This window comes from Cetorhinus maximus, chromosome 4 (genome assembly GCF_964194155.1).
Source record: "Cetorhinus maximus chromosome 4, sCetMax3.hap1.1, whole genome shotgun sequence".
NCBI classification, from domain to species: domain Eukaryota; kingdom Metazoa; phylum Chordata; class Chondrichthyes; order Lamniformes; family Cetorhinidae; genus Cetorhinus; species Cetorhinus maximus.
This window is the reverse complement of record NC_135882.1, coordinates 78,716,101-78,739,792: the sequence shown is the minus strand read 5'-3', so window position 1 is coordinate 78,739,792 and position 23,692 is coordinate 78,716,101. Positions and strand designations below refer to the sequence as shown.

At 43.7% G+C, this 23,692-nt stretch overlaps 1 protein-coding gene across 3 annotated transcripts in view; it reads left to right on the top strand.

Moving 5' to 3' along the window:
• The window catches only part of prex2 (phosphatidylinositol-3,4,5-trisphosphate-dependent Rac exchange factor 2), a 675,068-nt gene extending 651,615 nt beyond the window's left edge, over positions 1-23,453 (top strand). For 2 of the 3 annotated variants that reach the window (XM_078540383.1, XM_078540381.1), the window contains exons 39-40: positions 1,590-1,657; positions 22,735-23,453. In XM_078540383.1, the coding sequence (XP_078396509.1) occupies positions 1,590-1,657; positions 22,735-22,777 (111 nt within the window). In that variant the 3' untranslated portion in view covers positions 22,778-23,453. Of the gene's footprint in view, positions 1-1,589; positions 1,658-14,146; positions 14,246-22,734 lie in introns of all 3 variants that reach the window. The other variant, XM_078540384.1, reaches the window with a different exon arrangement.
• Positions 23,454-23,692: the final 239 nt, after the last annotated feature.

The window sequence follows — 23,692 nt, the reverse complement described above, 5'->3', positions numbered from 1 at the left end:
AAACAAATGAAACGCAACCCTGCTCTGAACCAGAAAGTGTCGCTGAAGATCAAAAACCAGAATGCACCAGTGAATCAACAGATAACCAGACAAAGCCTGAGAGTCCTGAAAACTATCCAAGGGGTGATAGTGGCACAGAGCTGGAGAAGGCCCCTTATCCTTCAAAATCACCTCTGTCACCATTCCGAACATCCAGTGGAAAAATTGTGAAAAAGCCACAGAGATGAGTAAAAGACAAAACAGACTGATCAAAACAGAGTGAGAAAGAATAGATAAGGGACTTGGTGTACTTGAGTTGTATAAAAGTTTGTTTTTTTTAAAAACGGGAAATGTCATGATAATAGTTGATTGTGGTAGTGGACTCCAGTATTAGATACTATATGGTACTCTGTACTAGATATGGGGTCACCTGACCTGGGGGTTTGAAGGTCAGACAGCACATGTTGGAGCCTGTCTTGATAGAATTCAGCAACTGCAGATATGTGTTTATGTTAGGAAAATGTGTTGTCAGTAAAGTTAGTAACAATATCGAGAACCTGTGTACATCATTGAAACAAAAAACAAGACAACATCCTGCCAACCAGAAAAAGACCCATTCATGCCTATTCTCTGTTTCCTTTTAGCTAGCCAATCTTCTATCAATGCCAATATGTTATCTCCTACACCATGAGCTTTTAATTTCTACAATATCCTTTTATGTGGCACCTTATTTACCAGCCAATTTGATTGGCCGGCAACTCCAGATGTCCTAGCGGTGCCAGAACTGAGTAATGGGCGCTGCTTGGGCTGAAAGCAGGCCGACAAAGGAGGCAGCCATGGCATCCGGACTCAGTTAAGTTGGGGGTCTTGGATGGGGAGGAAACAGACAGCCAAGGGAGGTATTGCGGGAGGTCGGAGGGCAAGTTAGCATGTTTTGGATGTCAGGTGAGGAGGAACAAAGTGGAGGTATTTCTTGTAGCTTATGTTCCTCTGTATTATTGGTGACAGCTCAGGGACAGTCCTCGTATTTTACGTGCCATCCCACTGAAAACATACCCGGCTGGGGGCTGTAAAATCAGTCCTAAAACTTGATTTCTCTCCACTGATGCTGCCAGATCCTGTTGAGTATTTACAGTGTTGAAGCTCTCCTTGTGCCAGGGCCAACATTCCTCCATCACCAATTGCACCAGAAGCAAATTAGCTGATCATTTATCTTATGTTTTTTTTTGTTATCTTATGCTCTGAAAAGTGGCTGTAATGTTTTCCTAAATGGCAATGATCACTGCATTTCAAAGCTATCAATTGTATGTTAAGACCTTTGAAAATTTTATGACATTTATGGTAAAGTGGTATTCAAATGTATGTTTTCTTACTTTTGATTGATTATCATTTATCTGCATATCTTCTTAAAAATAAAATGACAATTTACTTGAAGGAATCAGTTAATCTACCGTAATGCATTAAACTCTGCACTGCAGATCCTATAGATTATCAATGAGCAAAGTTAATTTGATTATGCATTTTTATCAATGTGGCTTCTTCCAAGAAATGCATTAAAACAATTGGACTGATTTTTATGTGCCAGTAAGAAAGTGCTTGCTTTATTTCAGGGAGCAAGAGTGCAGAACTCTGCTAAGAATCTTGGAGTGAGGGATCGAACACCGCAGTCAGCCCCAAGGTAATAGCTCTGCATAACTGAAATAATGAAATGTCATATTCGTTAGTTTGTTATTACCCTATAATAACAGCAGCCACTGAACTAGAAAGATACGTTTACAGTCTGATTATGTACATGCAATTTATCATGCATTTATTTACACAAATGTGGATATCATGGACTAGTGATTATTATAGTGCAGAGTGATTATGGTACTGCACTCACAACCAAGGACTCATGACATCAAATACCATGGAAAGTTGTTTGATACTGACTTGTTGACTGGCACCTGGAGAAAAAACCCTGAAAGCTTCTGAATTATCTCTAAAAACTCAGCCTTTTCACCAATGTCCTTCATAGAAGGAAATGAAACACTTCTTTGTAGTCTGGCCAATACATGACTTCTGTGCAATACCACATGGTTGACTGAATGCCCTGAGGTGGCATAACAAGACATTTGGTAGCAAAATAATTACTATCAGGCAAATAGAAGGAACGCCAGCACTTTTACAGGGCACAAGGAGTGAGCAATAAATATGACCTTGTCAGCACCCCATATCCTGAAAACGAAAACAAATGTCTTGTGATACACTATCGTCCAAATTGATCTTCTGCTTTCAGGTGTTTGATATGCAAAGAGACCCACTACTATGTTTAAAATCTCCAAAACAAGGTTAAGTTTCTGTGTATTCGATATGAAGTGAACAGGTTTGAAATCATATAATGGTATTGTGCAGAAGAAAACCATTCAGCCCATTGTGCATGTGATGGCTTTTTGATAGTGCTATCTCACTAGTCTCACTGGTCCTGTCCTTTCCCCACACGCAGCAATTTTGTTTTTCTTCAAGTATTTATTCAATTCCCTCTTGAAAATTTCTATTGCTTCTGCTTCCACCACCTTTTCAGACAGGGAATTCCTGAACACAGCAACTCACTGTGTTAAAAAAAAGTTTACTCATGTCACTTCTGGTTCTTTTGTCAATCACCTTCACTCTGTGACCTCTGATTATTGACCTTTCTACCACTCAAAACAGCTCCTCCTTATTTACTATATCAAAACCATTCATGATCTTGAACAGCTCTATCACATCCCCTCTTAACCTTCTCTGCTCTAAAGGTAATAACCCCAGCTTCTCCAGTCTCTCCACATAATTGAAGTCCCTAATGATCATGAATGGTAATGGACAATTAAACAACTAACTAGAGGTGATAGCACAAACATTCCCATTCTCAATGATGGGGGAACCCAGCACATCAGTGCAAAAGACAAGGCTGAAGCATTTTACAACTATCTTCAAGCAGAAGTGCAGAGTGAATCATCCAACTCAGCCTCCTCTTGAGGTCTCCAGCATCACAGATGCCAGTCTTCAACCAATTCGATTCATTCCACGTGATGCCGAGAAGCATCTGAACGCATTGGATACAGCATATCTGTGGATCCTGACAACATCCTGACTGTAGTACTGAAGACTTGTACTCCAGAACTAGCTGCACCTTTAGCCAAAGTGTTCCAGTACTGCTACGGGCATCTGCCTAGCAAGGTGAAAAATTGCCCAGGTATGACCTGCCCACAAAAAGCAGGACAAATCCAATGCAACCACTGCTTCGTCAGTCTACTCTCAAGCATCAGCAAAGTGATGGACAGTACTACCAAGCGACACTTACCCAGCAATAACCTGCTCACTGATGCTCAGTTTGGGTTCTGTCAGACCCACTTGGTACCAGAGCTCAGTAGGTTCTTGGTCCAAAGATAGACAAAAGAGCTGAATTCCAGAGGTGAGATGAGAGTGGCTGAGTGTGGCATCAAGGAGCCTAGGAAAATTGAAGTCAATGGAAACCAAGAGGAAAACTCTCCACTGGCTGGAGCCATAACAAGTACAAAGGAAGATTGTTGTGATTGTTGGAGCCCAAGGACATTGCTGCAGGAGTGCCTCAGGATAGGACCTTAGGTCCAGCCACCTTCAGCTGCTTCATTAATAACCTTCTCTCCATCATAAGGTCAGAGGTGGGGATATTTGTAAAGTGTTCATTATTATTTGCAACTCTCCAGATACTGAAGCAGACAGTGAAGCTGTAAGCAGCAAGACCCAGACAACACTCAAGCTTGGACCGAAAGGTGATGAGCAACAATCACGCCACATAAGTGTCAGGAAATGACCATCTCTAACAAAAGACAATCTAATCACCCTCCCTTCATGTTCAATGGAATTACTGAATCCCCTACTATCAATATCCTGGGGTTTACAATTGACCAGAAACTGAACTGGAACAGCCATATAAATACTGTGGCTATAAGAGCAGGGAATTCTTCAGCGAGTTACCCACCTCCTGACTCCTCAAAACCTGTCCACCATCTACAGGCACAAGTCAGGAGTGTATGGAATACTCCCATTTCTCTGGTGGACTGCCGCTTCAGCAGCACTCAAGCAGCTTATGCCATACAGGACAAAGCAGCCCACCCGATTTGCACCCCATCCACCACCTTAAACATATATGCACTACACATTAGTGAAAAATGTCAGCGTTGTGCTGCAGTACTTTGCCAAGGCTCCTTTGACAGCACCTTTGAAACCTGGCATCTCTACCAGTTAGAAGAACAAAGGCCACAGACACATGGGAACATCACCACCTGCAAGTTCCCCTCCAAGACACACACCACCCTGATTTGGAATTTTTATTCCTTCACTGGCACTGGGTTAAAAACCCTGGAACATTCTCCCTGACACCACTGTGGGTGTACCTAAATCACATGGACTGCCGCAGCTCACCACCACCTTCTCATGGGCAATTAGGGATCAGCAATAAATGCTGGCCTTACCAGTAATGCTCACGATCCATGAACAAATAAATAAAATGTCCCTATTCATTGGTACCATTCTAGTAAATCTCTTCTACGCCCTCTATAAGACCAGAGTCAGGAAGCACAGAATAATCCAAGTAAAGAGTGCTTGATGAATCAAGTGCTAAGTCAAGAATTTTGTGCAAGTGTGAATTTGGCGCAGAGGGGCAAGGTGGTGCTGCCTTTTATACCTTTTTTAAGTCTCCAATAGCTGGTAAGTGTTCTTTTGTCTGCAAGCTCGGAGACTATAATTTACTATTATTTTAGGTAACTAAATTAACAACTAATTAAATAAATAAGGTCAGGCAGACATAGCAGGCATGGTGCTGTGCCATGACTGCAACCTGGGGGAATCTGCAGAATACACTGCAATCCCAGACAACCATATCTATTCTAAGTATCTATAGCTTGAGCAACTTCAGCTTGGAGTTGTTGAGCTGGAATCTCAGTTGCATACATTGGAGGGCATCAGGGAGGGTTATCTGGATACTTTGTTCCAGGAGGCAGTCACACCCCTTGGGTTAGGTTAGGTTTAGAGTTGATTAATGGTCAGGGACAGGCAGGTATGGGGATCCAGCATGTAGTGATGGAGGAGCCTCAGCCCTTGACTTTGACTAACAGTGGGCATACATATTCCTGGAGGGAAAGTCCAATGGACAGGGAAGCAAAGGGCGGGGGCATTAATGCTGGAGGAGGTTGGTGGTGGTTGGGGGGTGGTGGGGGGGAGGCTCCATTTATTTTTATGTCTATTAAGTTGGAATTGTGTAGTTGGAGAATTATTCAGGTGTTCCAGCTGCATTATGGAATGAGTACCTCAAGTAAATCAAACTTGTATCCAATGAATCCAGCATACAACATGTGAGATGCATGGAGCACCTTGGGTGTATGATGAGCTTCGGGGCTCTTTGTCTGATTTTTCCAGAAATGGATGCCTGATCCACTTTAATGTACTGAGTGTCAACAATCTTATTATTGAAACACTGATCCTTGTTCAATATATATCTTTAGTGTTAGCTTTGCAGAATTACACAGTTGGCATGAAGTGTCCCCGTGATATCTCTTCAACTATTTTTATGGTGGAAAAACAGTGCGGACAATGTTTGAATTTCCAATAGATGATCACAGTGGGAAAAGTTCTTGATCAGGATCTACATTTTATAAAATTAACAGAGTATTGATAATTCTCCCAGTATTATTGAAAACAGAGTCTGTTTCTCTGTTTTTAAAATTAAACAGAAGATTTGTGTGTTTTAAAAAATGCAGGTTGTAATTTATTTTTGTAACCTGTCTTGCATAAATAATCAAAAAACTGTCATAAAACATTTTCTTTGCTTTTAAAGTAATAGAAAGAGAGATTTTCTTCTCTTACAAAGAGGGCATCCTAATGGAGTTGTTGCAATATTAATAAAATCCAGCATCATGACCATTCTTTGGTAAGGACTGGAATTCCAAGCTGCTAATTAGTATTAAAATCTGCCACTCAGTCTTTTTCCCTCATTAATACTCAAGTAACAGATTGAACAATAGTCACTTTCTGCTATCTCAATTTCTGGACAGGAATATTTTATCCCAGCAGAGACCTTCAAAGATTCAGTCAGGAGCCATGTCCGCCTATACTGTTCATGACCTAATTTCCTCGAACTTCAACCATGCATATCTGATAACATGATTATTTTGCCTCACGTACTTATAAAATTTTGAATACTGCCTGTCTGACATGAAGCCATGGATGAGCAAAAATTTCCTCTACTGGGGAGACCGATGCCTTCATCATAAAATGCACTCCAATCACACTGGCTTCATTTCCCTCTCCTAACTGCTAATCAGGTTGAATCAGGTGGCGCAGTGTCCTTTTTGACCTAGAACTGAACTTCGAACACCAAGACTACTTACTATAAGACATGGTGAACATTAAAGAGTCTCTAAAACGTCAATATGGACAAATTAGTAGATTGGGAAGATAGATGTCAGATGAAATTTAAGGCACAAAAATATGAGGTGATAAATTTTAGGAAGAAGAATGACAGCAGAACATTTACACTGAAAGGTAACATTTTAAAAAGAATAGCAAAACATTGAAACTTAGGTGTTTTGATATGCTTTTCTTTAATTTGAGGAGGGAAAGTTGAACAAGTTATAAGAAAAAAAAATGTAGGATTCTGGGTTTTATGTAAAGAGTTACAGGGTACAAAATAAAAGAGGGAATGCTAAGCTTGCTGAAATCATCAATTAGGCTTCTAGAATATTGGGGGTGATTTTTCTGGGTAGAGTCCAAATAGTAACTGAACACTACATACTAATCCTTTTGCCCATTCTGTGCTCGAGTATCACCACAATAGAATTTCCTTCATGTTTTTTCAGGAGGTTGAAGCTGACTGCACCTGAAGAGGGAACAGCAGTGTATACTGCAAATGAATGCCAGGCTCTTGTATGATCAAATCTTCTCTATTTCTGGCTCTAGTTAAGGAGAAAACTACTCCCAGAGAAGCCTGAGCTACAGCTTCCAGAGCTGCTGTTTCAGTGCTATCTGTCTTAAAAGATGTTAGTGATGGCAAAGAAGTGTCATTTTGAATATAAGATAGTTTTACTACTATTCTATCTTTTTACGAATGCCGCAATCCTTTTCAAATTTATGAATGCTGTGGTTAGTACTATGCCATTCCCATTTGCAATATGGCTTATTTGGAGGCAGAAAGTTGAAACAACTACAACTGGATTAACAGCAGCTGAAATAATTCACCAGGTCTTTCCTGAGCCACGAACAACCAGATTTGAAGATCCTCCCTTCACAACTGCTCTATGCCATGTATAGTACAACAAGAAACCACACAATCAAATCAACACCTTCCTCCTAGTCCCACACAGTAATTCGTCATACCCACACTTGTTTCACCAATCCTCTATCTACAACCTAGCTCCTGTAAAGCAGATGGCAGGGATACCTGCTTGACTCCTCGACATACTGCTACTATTTCAGCCATGGAACATCAGTACGCACTTGACATTTTACCCGCCAGCCTCAATGGCTGCTTCTTTCGCCTTAATTATGCATTCCCGGGAAACACACAGTTTTGATGGCAGGCGAGCTTTCATTCACCATGTCATCACCTCGCTGCTTCATCACACCGGGTGCCATATCTAAAGTGCAGCCATGCGTATGCCTCTCAGTGCTTCCAGCCCACGACTGCTGCACAGAAGGCAGGATGGCCCCGAAAGGCATAAAGACTGCAGCACCCACATCAGTGACATATCTCTGGAGCGCCCTTTGAACACCGTGGAGGGCCGCCGTTATGTCCTCTACCCCCGCTCTGGCTGCAGGATGGGAGCTGCACCACCAATCCAGCATGGGAGGCCGTGGCAGCGGTGGTCAGCGCCAATGCCCTGCAAAACAGGACAGCCACCCAGTGCCACTATAGGATGAATGTTCTCATCTGCCAGGGTAATTCACCCTTCTCATCACTCTCAACTCACACTCACAAACCCATCACAAATCCACAGGGATCTCACACCTCAGGAGACAACACCACTAACTCTCACACACACCCTCACATCTCCATCAGGCTCATATCCTCTTGAGCTCGTGTCCTCATCCTGTCCATGGCTTCGCTCACCACACAAACATTGCACGCAGTGCCATGTGTCCTGCTCACACACACTCCATCTATTTCCTTGCAGGAGAAGTCTTCTCACATCAGATGGGAGAGGTCCCAGACCAGTGGTGGAGTGGACCACATTTAGGCCCCTCACTCACTTCGATGAGTGTGCCATCGCACCAACTGATGAGGACACGGACCGTGCTTACAGTGACGGTTAGGTCGGTTGCGAACACCCTCGTGAGGATCCTGCACCACATCATGCCCCTCTCAACGCAAATGTGAGTGCTCTCTCTCCTGCTTTTGACTCTGCTGCCATACGCTAATTATTCCTACTTTGGTTCACAGTGACCAACACCCTCAGCCAGCCAGTCCCTCAGCTCCATCCAGGTCTTCACCTCCAGCCAAGAGGACTCCTCCTCCATTGAAGGGCTGGAAATAAGCAACCTGGAAGACCCATCACAGCGCTTACTCACACCCTCCACCAGCACAAGAGACACACACCTCGCTGGGACCTAGATCTAGAGCAGGCTTGGGTTCACAATCTGGTGTTCACCAAACAGATGCATGTCTGCAGTAGGAGGAGGCAGGTTCGGTTGAGCTCCCCGGCACTTGGAGGACTGTTGGGGAAGAGGCATCTGTAAGGTCTGAACTAGATGACGAGATTCTGGATTTGGCCTTCCAACTCATCCTGAAGAGTTAGCAAAAGGCGGGAGAACATGATGCAGAGCTTTTGGAAGCCCTCTACAGAATGGCAAGTGAGTCAGAGGAGTGTGTTTGCCTGCTCTCTGATGAAATGGTGTCCACATGTGCCCGTATGGAGGTCTCTATGGGGAGGATGGCAGACGCCATAGAGATCCTCGTCCAGCATAACGCAGAGATGCGCGCAGACCTGCACTCCATCGCTGCAGCCATGGGTGAGTTCCTGCAGTGGCAATGCGAGAGGGAAACAGGGCACCTCAATATCCCTCCAGGTGCTTCTTCCCCTCAAAGAGTCAGGATGGGACCCCCGGACACCCGAAGGGAGGAGGAGTAGCAGCTGGATACCCCTGGATCATCCACAGAGGTGTCTCAGTGGCTGTCCTCTCCCTCTGAGCCCCCTTTGCCCTTGAACTCCTCAACCTCGTCCTCTATCACCACAGAGGGAGCAACTAGCCAAAGAGTGATTCTGGAGGGAGAAGTGTGTGTGTGTGTGGGGCAGTCCCTTTCGGAGCCCCGTGCAAGCACTCTCCCACACATGCAGATCCTTCCTGTATCACACTAACCTCACTGTCCTGCTGGGGTTTGCTTTCAGTTGTCCATCTGAGCTGACCTTCATCTCCGCCGACCCAATAATCACACTCCAACGCAGCACCTGATCTCGCCCACAACAACTCTCGTTTCACTTTCAATTTAGACAGTACGGTCTTGATTCAGTTTTTCATGCACTCCTCAGTCTTTCCCCTCCCCAGTCACCCATTTCCTTTCCCCCATCACTGTTGACCCCCTGGCATCACCTTCCACCTCGCCTCTGTGACCTACCAGCCACAAACCTTTTCCTTCAGGGATGTCCAGGTGAACGTGCACATTCTCTTCCTTTCTGGAAATCCCACCCCCATCCACATTCACTTGCCTGACCTTCTCCTCCACACACCCAGGGCCTATGTCTGCCTCTGAGTCCGCACTAACCACTCTCTACCACTACCTCACCCTCCCACCCTACAGCCTCACTCTGCCCTTGGTCATTCTCACCATTCCGTTGTTCCACACCCGCTCTCAGTTTGCTCCCCAGGAGGCAGTCATGGACTCATCAGGGCCCTTCCTTACACGTTCACCTCGACATCCCCTCCTCCGGACCCCTTTCCCCCTTGGAACTCCTTGTCGTCCCCCGGACAACCCCACCTTGGTCCTACCCCCGGACTCCACCCCTGCTTAGTCCTAACCCTTCCTGACTCCTTCAGACACCCTTACTTCTTCCACCACCCTTAGTCCTTCCCCACTCCTGGCTGTTTCCTCCAGCCTTACTTCTTTCTCCACCCTGAGTCATTCCCCCTTCCTGACTCCTTCCTCCACCCTTATTTCTCCCTTCAGCCTTACTCCCCCCTCCTCTCCATACTCCTCCTTCCCCCCGGACTTCCTCCCTTCTCTGCACACCTTCCCCCCCCCAACCCCCCTCTCTGCTCTCCTTCCTCCCCCTGGGCTCCCTCCCCTCTCTGCACTCCTTCCTCCCCCCTGATTCCCACCCCTCTCTGCACTCCTTCCCCCCTCCAAACCCCTATGCTTACACCTTCAACCCCCGCTTACACCATCTCCTCAGTTGCTGCATTCTCCCCGTTACCCTCTCCTCCCCCTGTACTCCATCCCCCGCTCCCAACCTCTCCAATGACACCTTAATTCCCCCACACAGTCCTACCCCATCCTGAAGTCTTCATTCCCCCCCTTCCAACCACACCCAATCCTGACACCTCGCCTTCTCCCAGTTGATCCTAAGCCTTCCTCTCCCACCACCGCCCCCCAGTACATCTTCCTCTGCCAAATACAGCTAGACCTTCCTTTCCACCCCCTCGACCATCATCTGTTGTGAGCAGATCCTCAACCGTGACTTTCCACCTTCCATGAGCTGCTTTACGGTGGAGTCATGTCCATGAGAATCCACCCAGCATGCCATGGACATTCCTACAGGGTCCCGTTGCTGTGGGGCTCCAGCATCATCTGCTCCTCGGATGTCCGCGATGTAAGCAAGGCCCTGGCGCTAAGTCCCGACTTCTGCACGTCACATATGTCAAGACGTGTTCTGCAACGGTGTGCAATCAAACGACACTGGCAGATGATCCAGCGGGGGAGGGGGGTGCAGGGCGGGGTGGGGCGGGGCATGGGTTGGTGGTTGGGGATGATTCAGGCTGGCCTCATAATGATGCACAGATGTCTTACAATGAGAGTCCCGATGTCCGATGGCAGGAAACGCAGCCCACCATCGACGGGCTGAGCGGCCAATCACAAACTGCTTTCACGACGTCATGAAACTGATTTCTGGCCTTCTCGCCCTATTACCTGCTCACGCCACCGACACGGAAAATTTCTCCCATAGTCTAAAAACTTATCACAAGACATCAGAGCTGACACTCTGATGATAGGTCATTGACGTGAAACATTGGGTTGGACTTTTGCTACTGAGGCAGGTAGCTCGAGTCGGGAAATTTCCTGACTCAGCAGACCCACCTTGGTATAAAGCTCCCCTTTATACACTATTTTCACTCTGGGGTTGCAGGAGCGAGATAGAGTCAGGCTTCTGCCACCGGAAGCAGATTGGACGCAGCCGAGTGACAAGATGGGCTGCAAGGCCCACCTCAGTTCTATGGGACTTTGTCCCAGTTGTCTGGTTACAATTTAGGCCGTCTAGCCCTCACCCCTCACACCCCATCACTCCCACCCACTCCCCATGTCTCATCCATACCCCTATGCCAAATTATGCCGCCACCCACTCTCATGGCCCCTTATAGCGCCCATGCCAATTCAGTGCCAATTCATGTCTCACCCACCCCCAATGGTCTCTCATACCATCCATGCCAACTCATGGCCCTCCCATGCCTATTCACCCAGTATACACTCTGTACAGAACCAATGAACCCGGTAGTAACAATGACCTGTGTGAAATGGCTTAGAAATAAACATCCATACATAATTTTTTAAAAAAGAATTGTGGGCAGGATTTTTCACTCGGCGTGCGGGCATGAGACAATTAAGAGGCCTATTAAGGCCATTAATGTATTCATTAACTTGGAATTTTCACTGCCCATCCAACGTTACGGTTGGCGGGCGGGCGAATCGACCAGGCTGCTTTTGGATTTTTGAGGAAACCTCATCCAAGGACGGGATGAGGTTTCTGACATTAATTTTTAAAAGCAGAATTTTTATAATCTATATGTTTAGGTGAGTGATTCCGATGTGTGGACATCTTTTTCTGCATTTTAAAATCTTTATTTGATGGTTTTAAATTCTTCAGCTTCCTGAGGCAGCTCTCTGCCTTCAGGAAGCTTTCATTGCTTGCTGCCTCGCGCCCATGCTGAGTTCAGAGCTCGCCCTCCTTCCACCCCCACCCCAGCAGCGCTGAGCCTTTGAGCGCATGTTTCACACTGGCGGGCTGTTTCCCAATCACTCCTAGACCTGCCCACTGCACCCGCCCGATGACTTCAACATTCTGCCTGTATTCCTACAACCATTTAAAAGCTTCAATCAAACAGACCATTAAAGTATCAATAACAGAAGCATTAAGCACTTAAATTTGTACAACTAAACATTGAAACATTGACAGAAGATATCATGGAAAAAATAGCTCATTATAACCTCATAGAGATCTCAATCAAACTCTCAGTCAAACTTGTCTGCACCTTGTGTAAACAAACTCACTCACGTAATCCTTTTATATGAGTCTGGGCTCTCAGCCACATGCTTTGCTGAGAGAGTCTGAGAATCAACCATTCACCAATATCTCTTTCCTGTCACTGCCACATTTTTACATTTAAAAAAATCTTCTGGAGATGATTTTCAACTGGAGACTGGCTGCTTTTCGCCTTGAAAAATGGACAGCAAGCAATTAAAATATGATTTTAGGTGGGTAAAAATCACTTTGGAAGCCCAGGGCCTGTATGATGCAATTTCCTTGGGTGGGGGAGGGGTGCTTGTAAATGGGCAAGCAACCTGCCTGATCAAAACAGGAATAAGATTGATTACATATGCAAATCAAGTTCGAGAACCTCCCATGCAATATTCAGGTACAAAAAACCCCACTTCACTGCTGACCTGTTTGAGGCCCCTCCTCCTCCCCTTGACTGATCACTTTCCTCTCCAGACCTGACCTGCCAGCTGATTTTTCTATCCGCAACCCCAGAACTGGTCAACTTAGATGGGACCTCCACTCACTGACCATGGGCAGCGTTTAAATTAGATTTGGGCATTAAAATAGCTCGAGCCTCATGTTGGCATTTATATAAGGTTAGTAGAGCAACTGTTCAACTGCTTTTGGCACCAGATGAAAATCACCCCCTCCCTGTCTCTTATGGAGCTTTTACTTTTTACTTGTTCCTTCCTCTTTCATGATGCTACCACCTTTTAAAGTCTGAATTACTCCCAATTTTCCTGCTGTCACTTGCCATGCTCTTTAGTGACTGCCTCATGCATCACCTGGACTCTATCCTCTTCTTTATGATGAAGACCAGCAGGAAATCCTTGCATTCTATTACTACTTCAGGCAGAGTGAATCTCCAGCACCTTCCCAGGAAAATTAGTTGTTTGGTTTTGGGTGCCCTACTTTAGAAAGGATGTGAAGGCCATGGTGAGAGCGCAAAAAATATTCAGTAAAATTATATCGGAGATTAGAGTATTTAGTTACGAAGAGAAACTTGTAAAACTGGGTCTCTTTCTATTAGAACATAGAAAGTTAAAAAGAGATGTGGCAAAAGTGGTCAAAATTACGAGGTAAATTAGCAAAATCTATCATCACCAAAGAGAAATTAGTAGAATCTCTTTCAAGGTAGATCATTACTAGGATATGGAATGTCCTCCCTGAATTAATGGTGGACACAAATGTCATAACAGCTCTTAAAAGAAAAATGAATAAATATTTAATAGAAAAAAATGTAAAAAGGTATGAGGAAAGGGCAAGAGAATGGGACTAAGTTAATAACTCTTTCAGAGAGTCAGCACAGGTACAATGGACCGAATAGCCTCCTCCTGTGTTGTAAAACTGATATTACTTCGGCAACACCATCCATATCTGTCCCCACCTCAACCCACTATTGAAGAATTCCTCAGGGACATTTTAGTGAATTCGCGAACATCCTCCTTACCAACTCTTTAATCACCTCCTCTGTAAACTCCAACTTATCCAAAAATTCCACTGCCCATATCATCCCACAAAGATGCATTCACCATTATCTTTGCCACACTTAGGATGATCTAACTGGCTGCACTTACACCTTGAATTCAAACTCCATGTCCTCATCTTCAAAACACACCATGGCATTGCCCTACCATATCTCTGTAACCTCCTACAGTCTTCCTCTTCTGACTCAAATCTTCTGTGCATCCATTTATCTACAGAGCCTCAAACCTACTCTCAGAAGTAAAAGGGTTCTGGAAGGAGCTTCAATTTCTCTCATTGTATGAAAACGTTCAAAGGAAATCTATCTCTTCAACAAGGTTTTATGAAAGAAAAATCATGTAGGGCAGATAAAGGGGAACCATTGGATGTGATATTCTCGGATTTCCAAATAAGGTGCCACAAAAAAGCAAGATAAAAGGGGGCTTGGAGTTAGGGGCATGGATAGAGGATTGATTAATGGACAGGAAACAGACAACATGGATAAAAGGGGCATTTTCAAGTTGGCAGGCTATATCTAAAGGATCCGTTATTTACAATCTATATTATTGACTTAGAGAGAGACTGAGAGTAATGTATCTAAGTTTCCTGACAATACAAAGCTAGGTGGGAATGTAAGCTGTGAGAGAGGTTGAAAACAGATATAGGCAGGTTAAGTGAATGGGCAACAAGGTGTCAGATGGAGTATAATATGGGGAAGTGTGAGGTTATTTATAAGGTCATACGAAATGGGAGCAGGAGTAGGCCATTTGGCCCTTGGAGCCTGCTCTGCCATTTGATATGATCATGGCTGATCTGATTGTGGCCTTAACTCCACTTTCCTGCCTGTACCCCACAACCCTTAATTCCCTTGTTGATCAAAAAAAAAGTCTAACTCTGCTTGAATATATTCAATGACCCAGCCTCCACTGCTGTCTGTGGAAGAGATTTCCCAAGCCTAACAACTCTGTGGGAGAAATTTCTGCTTATCCTCTGTCTTAAATGGAAGACTCCTTATTTTTAAACTGTGCCCCCTTATTCTAAATTCCCCTACGAGGGGAGCATTCTCTCAGCATTTACCCTGTCAAGCCCCCTCAGAATATTTTATGTTTCAATAAGTTCACCTCTCATTCTTCTAAACTACAATGAGTATATGCCCAAAGTGCTCAACCTTTCCTCATACGACAACCCCTTCATCCCAGGAATCAGCCTAGTGAACCTTCCCTAACTGTTTCCAATGCAAATCTATCTCTCCTTATGTAAGAAGACCAAAACTGTACACAGTACTCCAGAGGCAGTCTCACCAATGCCCTATACAGGTATAGCAAGACTTCCCACTTGCAATAAAGGTCAACATATTCCATTTGTCTTCCTAATTACTTGCTGTCCCTGCATGCTAACTTTTTGTGATTCATGTACATGGACACTCAGGTTCCTTTGCACCTCAGCATTCTGCACATTTTCTCCATATAAATAATACTCCACTATTCTGCTCTTCCTGCCAAAGCAGACAACCTCACATATTCCCACATTATACTCCATCTGCCAATTGCCTACTCACTTAACCCATCTATATTCCTTTGGAGGCCCTTTATAGCCTCCTCACAATTTATATTCCTACATATCATTGTATCGTCAGCAAATTTGGCTACAATACAGTCTGTCCCTTCAACAAAGTCACTAACATAGGTTGTAAATAGCTGAGGCCCCAGAACTGATCCCTGTGGCACTCCACCAATTAATTTGCCAGCCTGAAAATGACCCATTTATCCCTGTCAGTTTCCTGTTAGCTAGACAATCCTCTATCCACGCTAATATATCATCCTCAACACCATGAGCTATTTTCTTGTACAGTAACCTTCATGTTACATTTGTATGTTCCAGCCTTTCCTATCACACTCTGGTTATCATTACTTGCATCACTGTCTTGTGCTACTGTATTGTCTTTTCTCTTTCACTTTCCAAATCTCCCCTCACTTGAAACCATGCGCCCCCCCACCCTCATATTTAGTTTAAAACCCTCTCTAGAGGCCTAGTTATACAATTCACCAGTACACTGATCCCAGTGTGGTTCAAATGAAGGCCATCCCAGCAGGACAAGCTCCCTCTTTCCCTAGTTCTGGTGCCAATGCCCATGAATCAAAATCCATTTCTCCCACACCAATCCTTGAGCCATGCGTTCAACTCTCTGCTTTATTTACCCTATGCTAATTTGCCCATGACTCAGGTAATAATCCAGAGATTATTACCTTTGTGGTTCTGCTTTTTAATTTAGTTCCTATTTGCTCATACTCTCTCAGCAAAACCTCTTTCTTAGGTATCAATGACATAGCTATGACTATGAGGACCACAACAACATGATTCCTCCCCTCCCACTCCCAAGTTCCTCTCCAGCCCCGAGGAAATGTCCTTAACCCTGACACGCGGCAGGCAAAACAGCCTTTGATATTCATGCTATTGGCTGTATATCTCTAACTATATCGTGCCCTACCACAACTACATTCCTTTTTACTCCCCGCTTCCCAACTTGAATGACTCCCTGCACCACAATGCCACGTTCATTTTGCTCATCCACCCTGCAGTTGTGCTGTCATTCACACAAGCTACAAGAGCCTCAAATCTGTTGGATAATTTCAAGGGCTGAGACTCCTCGATTACTACCTTCTGGATACTCAAACCTACCTCACTTGTAGTCACGCCCTCCTGTCCCTAACTACGGATCAGATCAGAAGTACCTAGCCTAAGGAGTGTGACTGCCTCCTGGAACAAAGTATCCACATAACTTTCCCCTCCCTGATGCATTGCAGTGACCCAAGCTCGGACTCCAGCTCATCAACTTGAAGCCAAAGTTCCTGGAGCTGCAGACACTTACTGCAGATGTGGTTATTCTGGATCACACAAGTGTCCACATAAACCCACATGCCACAGCTGCAGCATATCACCTCCCTTGCCATCATTATTGTGTTTCATTTAACTAATTAAGTTTCAAGTTTAGAAATATCACTCAACTGATGCCTGTAGTCATACAAAGTAGTTTAATTAGTGAAACTACAGTTTTAATGCATTACTTATATCTCTTTAATACCAGTTTAAACTACTGCCCATATTTAGAGGGGTAAATTCTTAATGGAAACTTTACGGCCCCATTTTGGCGGGGACGGGGCCTTAAAATGCGGCGAGACATTCTAAACTTCATTGGCTCTGGCGGGAACGTAAAATCCCGCTGAGTAAAATTTTGCCCAAAAATTCACCAATCACCAACCTGCTCACCTAATTAAAACATTGGACATTCACTAGTTTCTGGAAGCTGAAAGAAGATGAGCACCTCCTTTTCCCTCTGCACCAAATTCCCAAGTTAGCACACATAACTCAGTGCAATCAAACCTCATCACACTTTGTGCAATTGTAAAACCTGTCTACTTTTATAGAAAGCTGATGACTCACACCCAACTTGCAAGTGCTAAGTCAGCTTCCTACTACCTATTCACTTTCAGTTGGTTGACAGATAACTGCCACTGCTGCAGGCAGCTTCTGTTAATTAGGTTCCTTAACTAGCTTGCAATTTTAGCATTCTAAGTCAGAGTCTGACTTCTGAGCTAAATTATAGCTTGAGGAAAAGTCACCAGTGAGATTCCCAGCTGCACTAAATTCCCAAGTTAGCACTCGTGCCTCATCACACTCAGGCCTTTGTCACACTCTGTGCTCCCACAAAAATCAGTAAGGATAGAAAAGCAGAATATTTTTAAAAATGCATGAAACTTCCAAATATTCATATTCAGAGAGACTTGGGTGTACTTGTCAGCATGCAGGTACAGCAAGCAATTAGGAAGACAAATGGCATTTGGCCATTATTACTAGGGGATTGGAGTACAACAATTAGGAAATCTTGCCATAATAACGTGACTCCAGGATGGTATGTTGCCTCCCTGGTGCCAGGGTCCGGGATGTCACTGAACGGCTGCAGGGCATCCTGAAGGAGGAGGGTGATAAGGCAGAGCTCATGGTACATGTTGGTACCAGTGACATAGGTAGAAAGGGGAATGAGGTCTTGCATCAAGAATTCAGGGAGTTAGGCAGTAGACTAAAAAGCAAGACCTCTTGGGTTGTAATCTCTCGATTACTCCCAGTGCCATGTGCTAGCGAGCTCAGAAATAGGAGAATAGTGCAGATGAATACGTGGCTTAAGAGTTGGTGCAGGAGGGAGGGTTTTAGATTCCTGGATCACTAGGACCGTTTCTGAGGAAGGTGGGAACTGTACAAGCGGGACAGTCTACATCTGAACCAGAGCGGGACTAACATCCTTGCGGGCGGGTTTGCTAGTGCTGTTGGGAGGAGTTTAAACTAATTCGGCAGGGGGAGGGGACACAGAATGTTAGCAGAATAAGGACACATCATAATACAGTAAAACAATCAAGTCAGAGGGTGTACAGCTGCAATAAGCTTCAAGGGAGTAAGGCAAGGCTGGTTGGTGTCTACTTTAATGCCAGGAGTATTACAAGTAAAACGGATGAGTTAAGGGTAAGGATTGACACATGGAATTGTGATATAGTAGCCATCACTGAGACGTGGTTGAGGGAAGGGCAGGATTGGCAGCTCAACATTCTGGGATATAGAATCTTCAGGCAAGACAGGGGAGGGGGTAAAAGAGGAGGAGGCATTGCATCATTAGTTAAGGAATCAGTTACTGCAGTAAGGAGAGATGACATCTTGGAGGGGACATTGAATGAAGCTTTGTGGGTAGAGTTTAGGAATAAAAAAAGGGGCAACCACATTATTAGGTGTTTATTATAGACCACCAGATAGTCAGTGGGAAATTGAGGAGCAAATATGTGCACAATTTGTGGAGGTGTGTAAACACAATAACAATAGGGTAATTATATGAGGTGATTTCAACTTTCCCAACATTAATCAGGATAGACATAGTGTTAAGGGCTTGGATGGAGTGGATTTCTTGAAATGTGTACAGGAGAACTTTTTAGGTCAATATGTAGAGGGTCCAACAAGGGACGGTGCATTGCTGGACCTAATTCTGGGGAATGAAGCCGGACAGGTGGCTGAGGTGGCAGTGGGCAAGCATTTTAGCGATAGCGACCACAACATGGTACAGTTTATGTTTGTTATGGACAAAGAAATAGACAAGTTGCAAAAAAATGTTTTGGATTGGGGGAGAGTGGATTTTAGTAAAATAAGGCAGGATCTGGCCAAGGTTGACTGGGAACAGTTACTTGTGGGGAAATCTACAGAGGAACAGTGGGGGGTGTTCAAAAAGGAAATGGGGAGGCTCAACATGTTCCCTCTAGGGTGATAGGAAGGAGTAACAAGCCCAGAGAACGATGGATGACCAGAGATATTCAGGTTATGATGAGAAGGAAAAGAGAGGCTTTTAGCAGGTACAAGGGAAGCAAATCAGCAGAGATTTTAGTGGAGTACAAACAGTTAAGGGTGGAGCTTAAGAAAGCAATTAGGAGAGCAAAGAGGGGATATGAGAAAGCTCTGGCTGGTAAAAGTAGGGAAAATCCCAAGATATTCTATAAGTATATCAATGGGAAGACGATAACCAGGGAAAGAGTAGAGCCCATAAGGGACCAGGGGGACAATCTATGGGTGGAGCCAGAGGACATCGCTAGAGTGTTGAATGAATACTTCATGTCTGTCTTCACCCAAGAGAATGAGGATGAAGGTATCGAACTCGGGGAGAGAGACTGTGAGGTTCTTAAGCAAATTGATATAGGGAGTGGCAAGGCATTGGAGGTGTTGGCAGGCTTAAAAGTGGACAAATCTCCAGGTCTGGATGATTTGTGTCCCAGACTGCTGAGGGAGGCAAGGGAGGAGATCGCAGGGGCTCTGACCCAAATTTTTAATTCCTCTCTGGCCACGGGGGAGGTGCCAGAGGACTGGAGAACAGCTAATGCGGTTCCGCTATTTAAGAAGGGTTGTAGAGATAAGCCAGGTAACTACAGGCCAGTGAGTCTCACGTCAGTGGTAGGGAAACTATTGGAGAAAGTTCTGAAGGAGAGTATCTATCTCCACTTGGAGAGGCAAGGTTTGATCAGGGATAGTCAGCATGGCTTTGTCAGAGGGAGGTTATGCCTAACAAATTTGATTGAATTTTTTGAGGAGGTGACCAGGTGTATAGATGAAGGTAGTGCAGTTGATGTAGTTTATATGGATTTCAGCAAAGCCTTTGACAAGGTCCCACATGGGAGACTTATAAAGAAGGCAAATGTACATGGGATACAGGATAGTTTGATAAGGTGGATTCAAAATTGGCTTAGTTGTAGGATGCAGAGGGTGATGACAGAAGGATGTTTTAGTGACTGGAAGCCTGTGTCCAGTGGCGTACCACAGGGATCTGTGCTCGGTCCCCTATTATTTGTCATTTATATAAATGACATAGATGACTATGTGGGGGGTAGGATTAGTAAGTTTGCGGATGACACAAAGATTGGCTGGGTGGTTAACAGTGAGGTTGAGTGTCTTGGGCTACAGGAAGATATAGATGGGATGGTCAAAAGGACAGATAAGTGGCAGATGGAATTTAACCCTGAAAAGTGTGAAGTAATACACTTTGGAAGGAGTAATTTGACAAGGAAGTATACAATGAACAGCATGGCACTAGGAAGTTCTGAGGAACAAAGGGACCTTGGCATGTGTGTCCATAGATCTCTGAAGGCAGAGGGGCACATTAGTGGGATGGTGAAAAAGGCATATGGGACACTTGCCTTTATCAATCGAGGCATAGATTACAAAAGTAGGGAGGTCATGTTGGAGTTGTATAGAACCCTGGTAAGGCCACAGCCGGAGTACTATGTGCAGTTCAGGTCGTCACATTATAGGAAGGATGTGATTGCACTGGAGGGGGTGCAAAGGAGATTCACCAGGATGTTGCCTGGGATGAAACATTTAAGTTATGAAGAGAGGTTGGATAGACTTGGGTTGTTTTCGTTGGAGCAGAGAAGACTGAGGGGCGACCTGATCGAGGTGTACAAGATTATGAGGGGCATGGACAGGATGGATAGGGAGCAGTTGTTCCCCTTAGTTGAAGGGTCAGCCACAAGGGGGCATAAGTTCAAGGTGAGGGGCAGGAGGTTTAGGGGGGATGTGAGGAAAAACTTTTTTACCCAGAGGGTGGTGACGGTCTGGAATGCACTGCCTGGGAGGGTGGTAGAGGCAGGTTGCCTCACATCCTTTAAACAGTATCTGGATGAGCACTTGGCACGTCATAACATTCAAGGCTATGGGCCAAGTGCTGGTAAATAGAATTAGGTAGGTAGGTGAGGTGTTTCTCACGTGTCGGTGCAGACTTGATGGGCCAAAGGGCATCTTCTGCACTGTGTAATTCTGTGAATTGTGCAGGGCTTCGGTGAGACCAGACCTGGGATACTATGTGCAGTCTGATCTCTGTATTTAAGGAAGGATAAATTTACTTTAGAAGCAGTAGAGCGAAATTTCACTAGATTGGTTCCTGGGATGAAAGGATTGTCCCTGATGAGAGACAGAGGAAATTGTAAATATATTCTCTGGAGTTTAGAAGAATGAAATATACATGATTCTGAAAGGGTTTGACAGGGTAGACACTGAGAGGTTGTTTCCCCTGGCTGGGGAATTTAGAACAGAGGGGGACAGTCTCACTCAAGGGTTGATCATTTATGACTGAGATGAGGAGAACTTTCTTCACTCAAAGGATTGGGAATTCCCCAGCGCTTATTATATTTAAGTTTCAGATAGACAGAATTTTGGTATCCCAGGGAATCATGGGATATGAGGAGCGGGCAGGAACGTGGAGTTGAGGCAGAAAATCAGCCATAATTGTATTGAATGGTGGAACAGGCTGAATGGGACCATATTGCCTAATCCTGCTCCTATTTTCTAAGTTCTTACATTCTTATTTTCAAGCAAGCATTCAGTCACTACTCCTAACTTTCCCACTCTGGATTGATGTTGATTCATTTTTTCCCCTATATTTTTGAGGTTAAAGTAGTTGAACCTACACTGACGATGATAATTATTGCGAAAACACCAGCTCCAACTAATGTACTCCTTGAACCAGCTATTCGATGAGTTTCACAGAAATGAAACTTTAGGCTTTGGCGATGTTCCACTATGAATTTAATGTGGACTACTTCTTGACTTGCTGTGTCTACTATTTTCAACTAGCTTTTTCAATGTAAAGAAAAGCTCCAATCGCTTTTGATTATTTGTTGAACTAGATGATTCAATGATAGGTGATGTGATTCATATAGTTGCAGTGATAATTTGGGCATCAATGGACACAATCTTATTCCTTGCTACACTTTTTTAAATGCATAACTAACATTTCAGAATCTACTATAGTATTTCATATTAATTCAGGTGAAGGCTAGTGATATGACATATGATAGTGATAAGGATTTTAAAACGTGAATGACTGCTTCTCTTTATAGTTTTGAGTCACCTCTCTTTAATTCATTGTGTTGTAAGCAAGGTCAAAGAACTCAATGAGAATAATGACAGTAGAAAATCTGATATGATGCCATGCAAAATAATAGAAAGTTTATTTATTTTCCATGAGTTGATTTATTTTCATGGCCCAGGCAAGTTGCTTTTTCCACAATAATATTCACATTAAATTTATGTTCACTGATGTTTTGTAGCTCCATGACCAGCAATGCAGTTTATAAGGTTTGTTATAAAATGTAGTGGACTGTGATATACTTATTGTTGGCAGACCTTTCTGTGGTATAGTTACTGTTTACTTCATTTTACTGTTCTATAGTGAATGCTCAATAAACTTGTTAATCATAGATGCATTTAGCCTATTCACTATGTAACATCCATTTGTTTCTACTAGATTGTACAAGCTATGTCAACCACCACCTGATGGAGATGCATGAAGGTCCTGCCTCATATTTAACCCAGGGATACCTAGATGTAGACTCTTCAGTAACAATAACTACAAGTTGTTGAAAGTGCTGGTAAAATGATTTGCTCGCCTTTATGAACTACACCAAGATAAACCTTGGCCACTCATACAACTGGAATAACTGTTTTCTTTGTTATACTGAACGGACTCAAATTAGGGTTGCTGTTTAGTAAACTTCTTCGTTGAACTGTAAAATTAATTAAAATTGCTTAGTGTAAATGTAAAAAACATAATATTTTAATTAACTATCAATTTAAGAAGCTATACTCAGCTTGAACAGTTACAACCCTTTAATCCTTACCTCTAATTATTAAACTATAATTTGTTGATACTATTTTGTAAATTTGAACTGTTCACTATTTAAGATGATATCCTGCATTGTAGCTGTCTTTTGTCAGGCATAGGCACATTTACAAATGCATACTACAGTTAGATGTTGCCATAACCAGTTTAATATTGAGAGTATGCGACAAAAATGTAATATAACCAAGGGGTTCAGATAATATTTTATATAGTACATAGTTTCATCTTGCCACATTATGGCTGTGATTGGGTTATAATCTTCCAGCCATTCCCCATCATATGTTGTTTTATACGTGCTGTAAAGTTTGATTTGTCTTTAATGTAATAAAAGATCACTGACCTACTGCTTTCTTCCCTTGTGTGTGGAATACTCCATGGTAGTATGTGTCATATGATGGGAAAGAGGGGCAATGAAAGTAGTATCAGTACCTCAGCACAACATAGGACAAAAGGACAACATGATACAATTATCTTTTTACAGGATATTAAACACACAAAAATTGGATATTCTTTCATACACATCTATATATGATATAGATTTAAATAAGCGAATATATAAACTCCAAATTTTTATTGTGCCTTT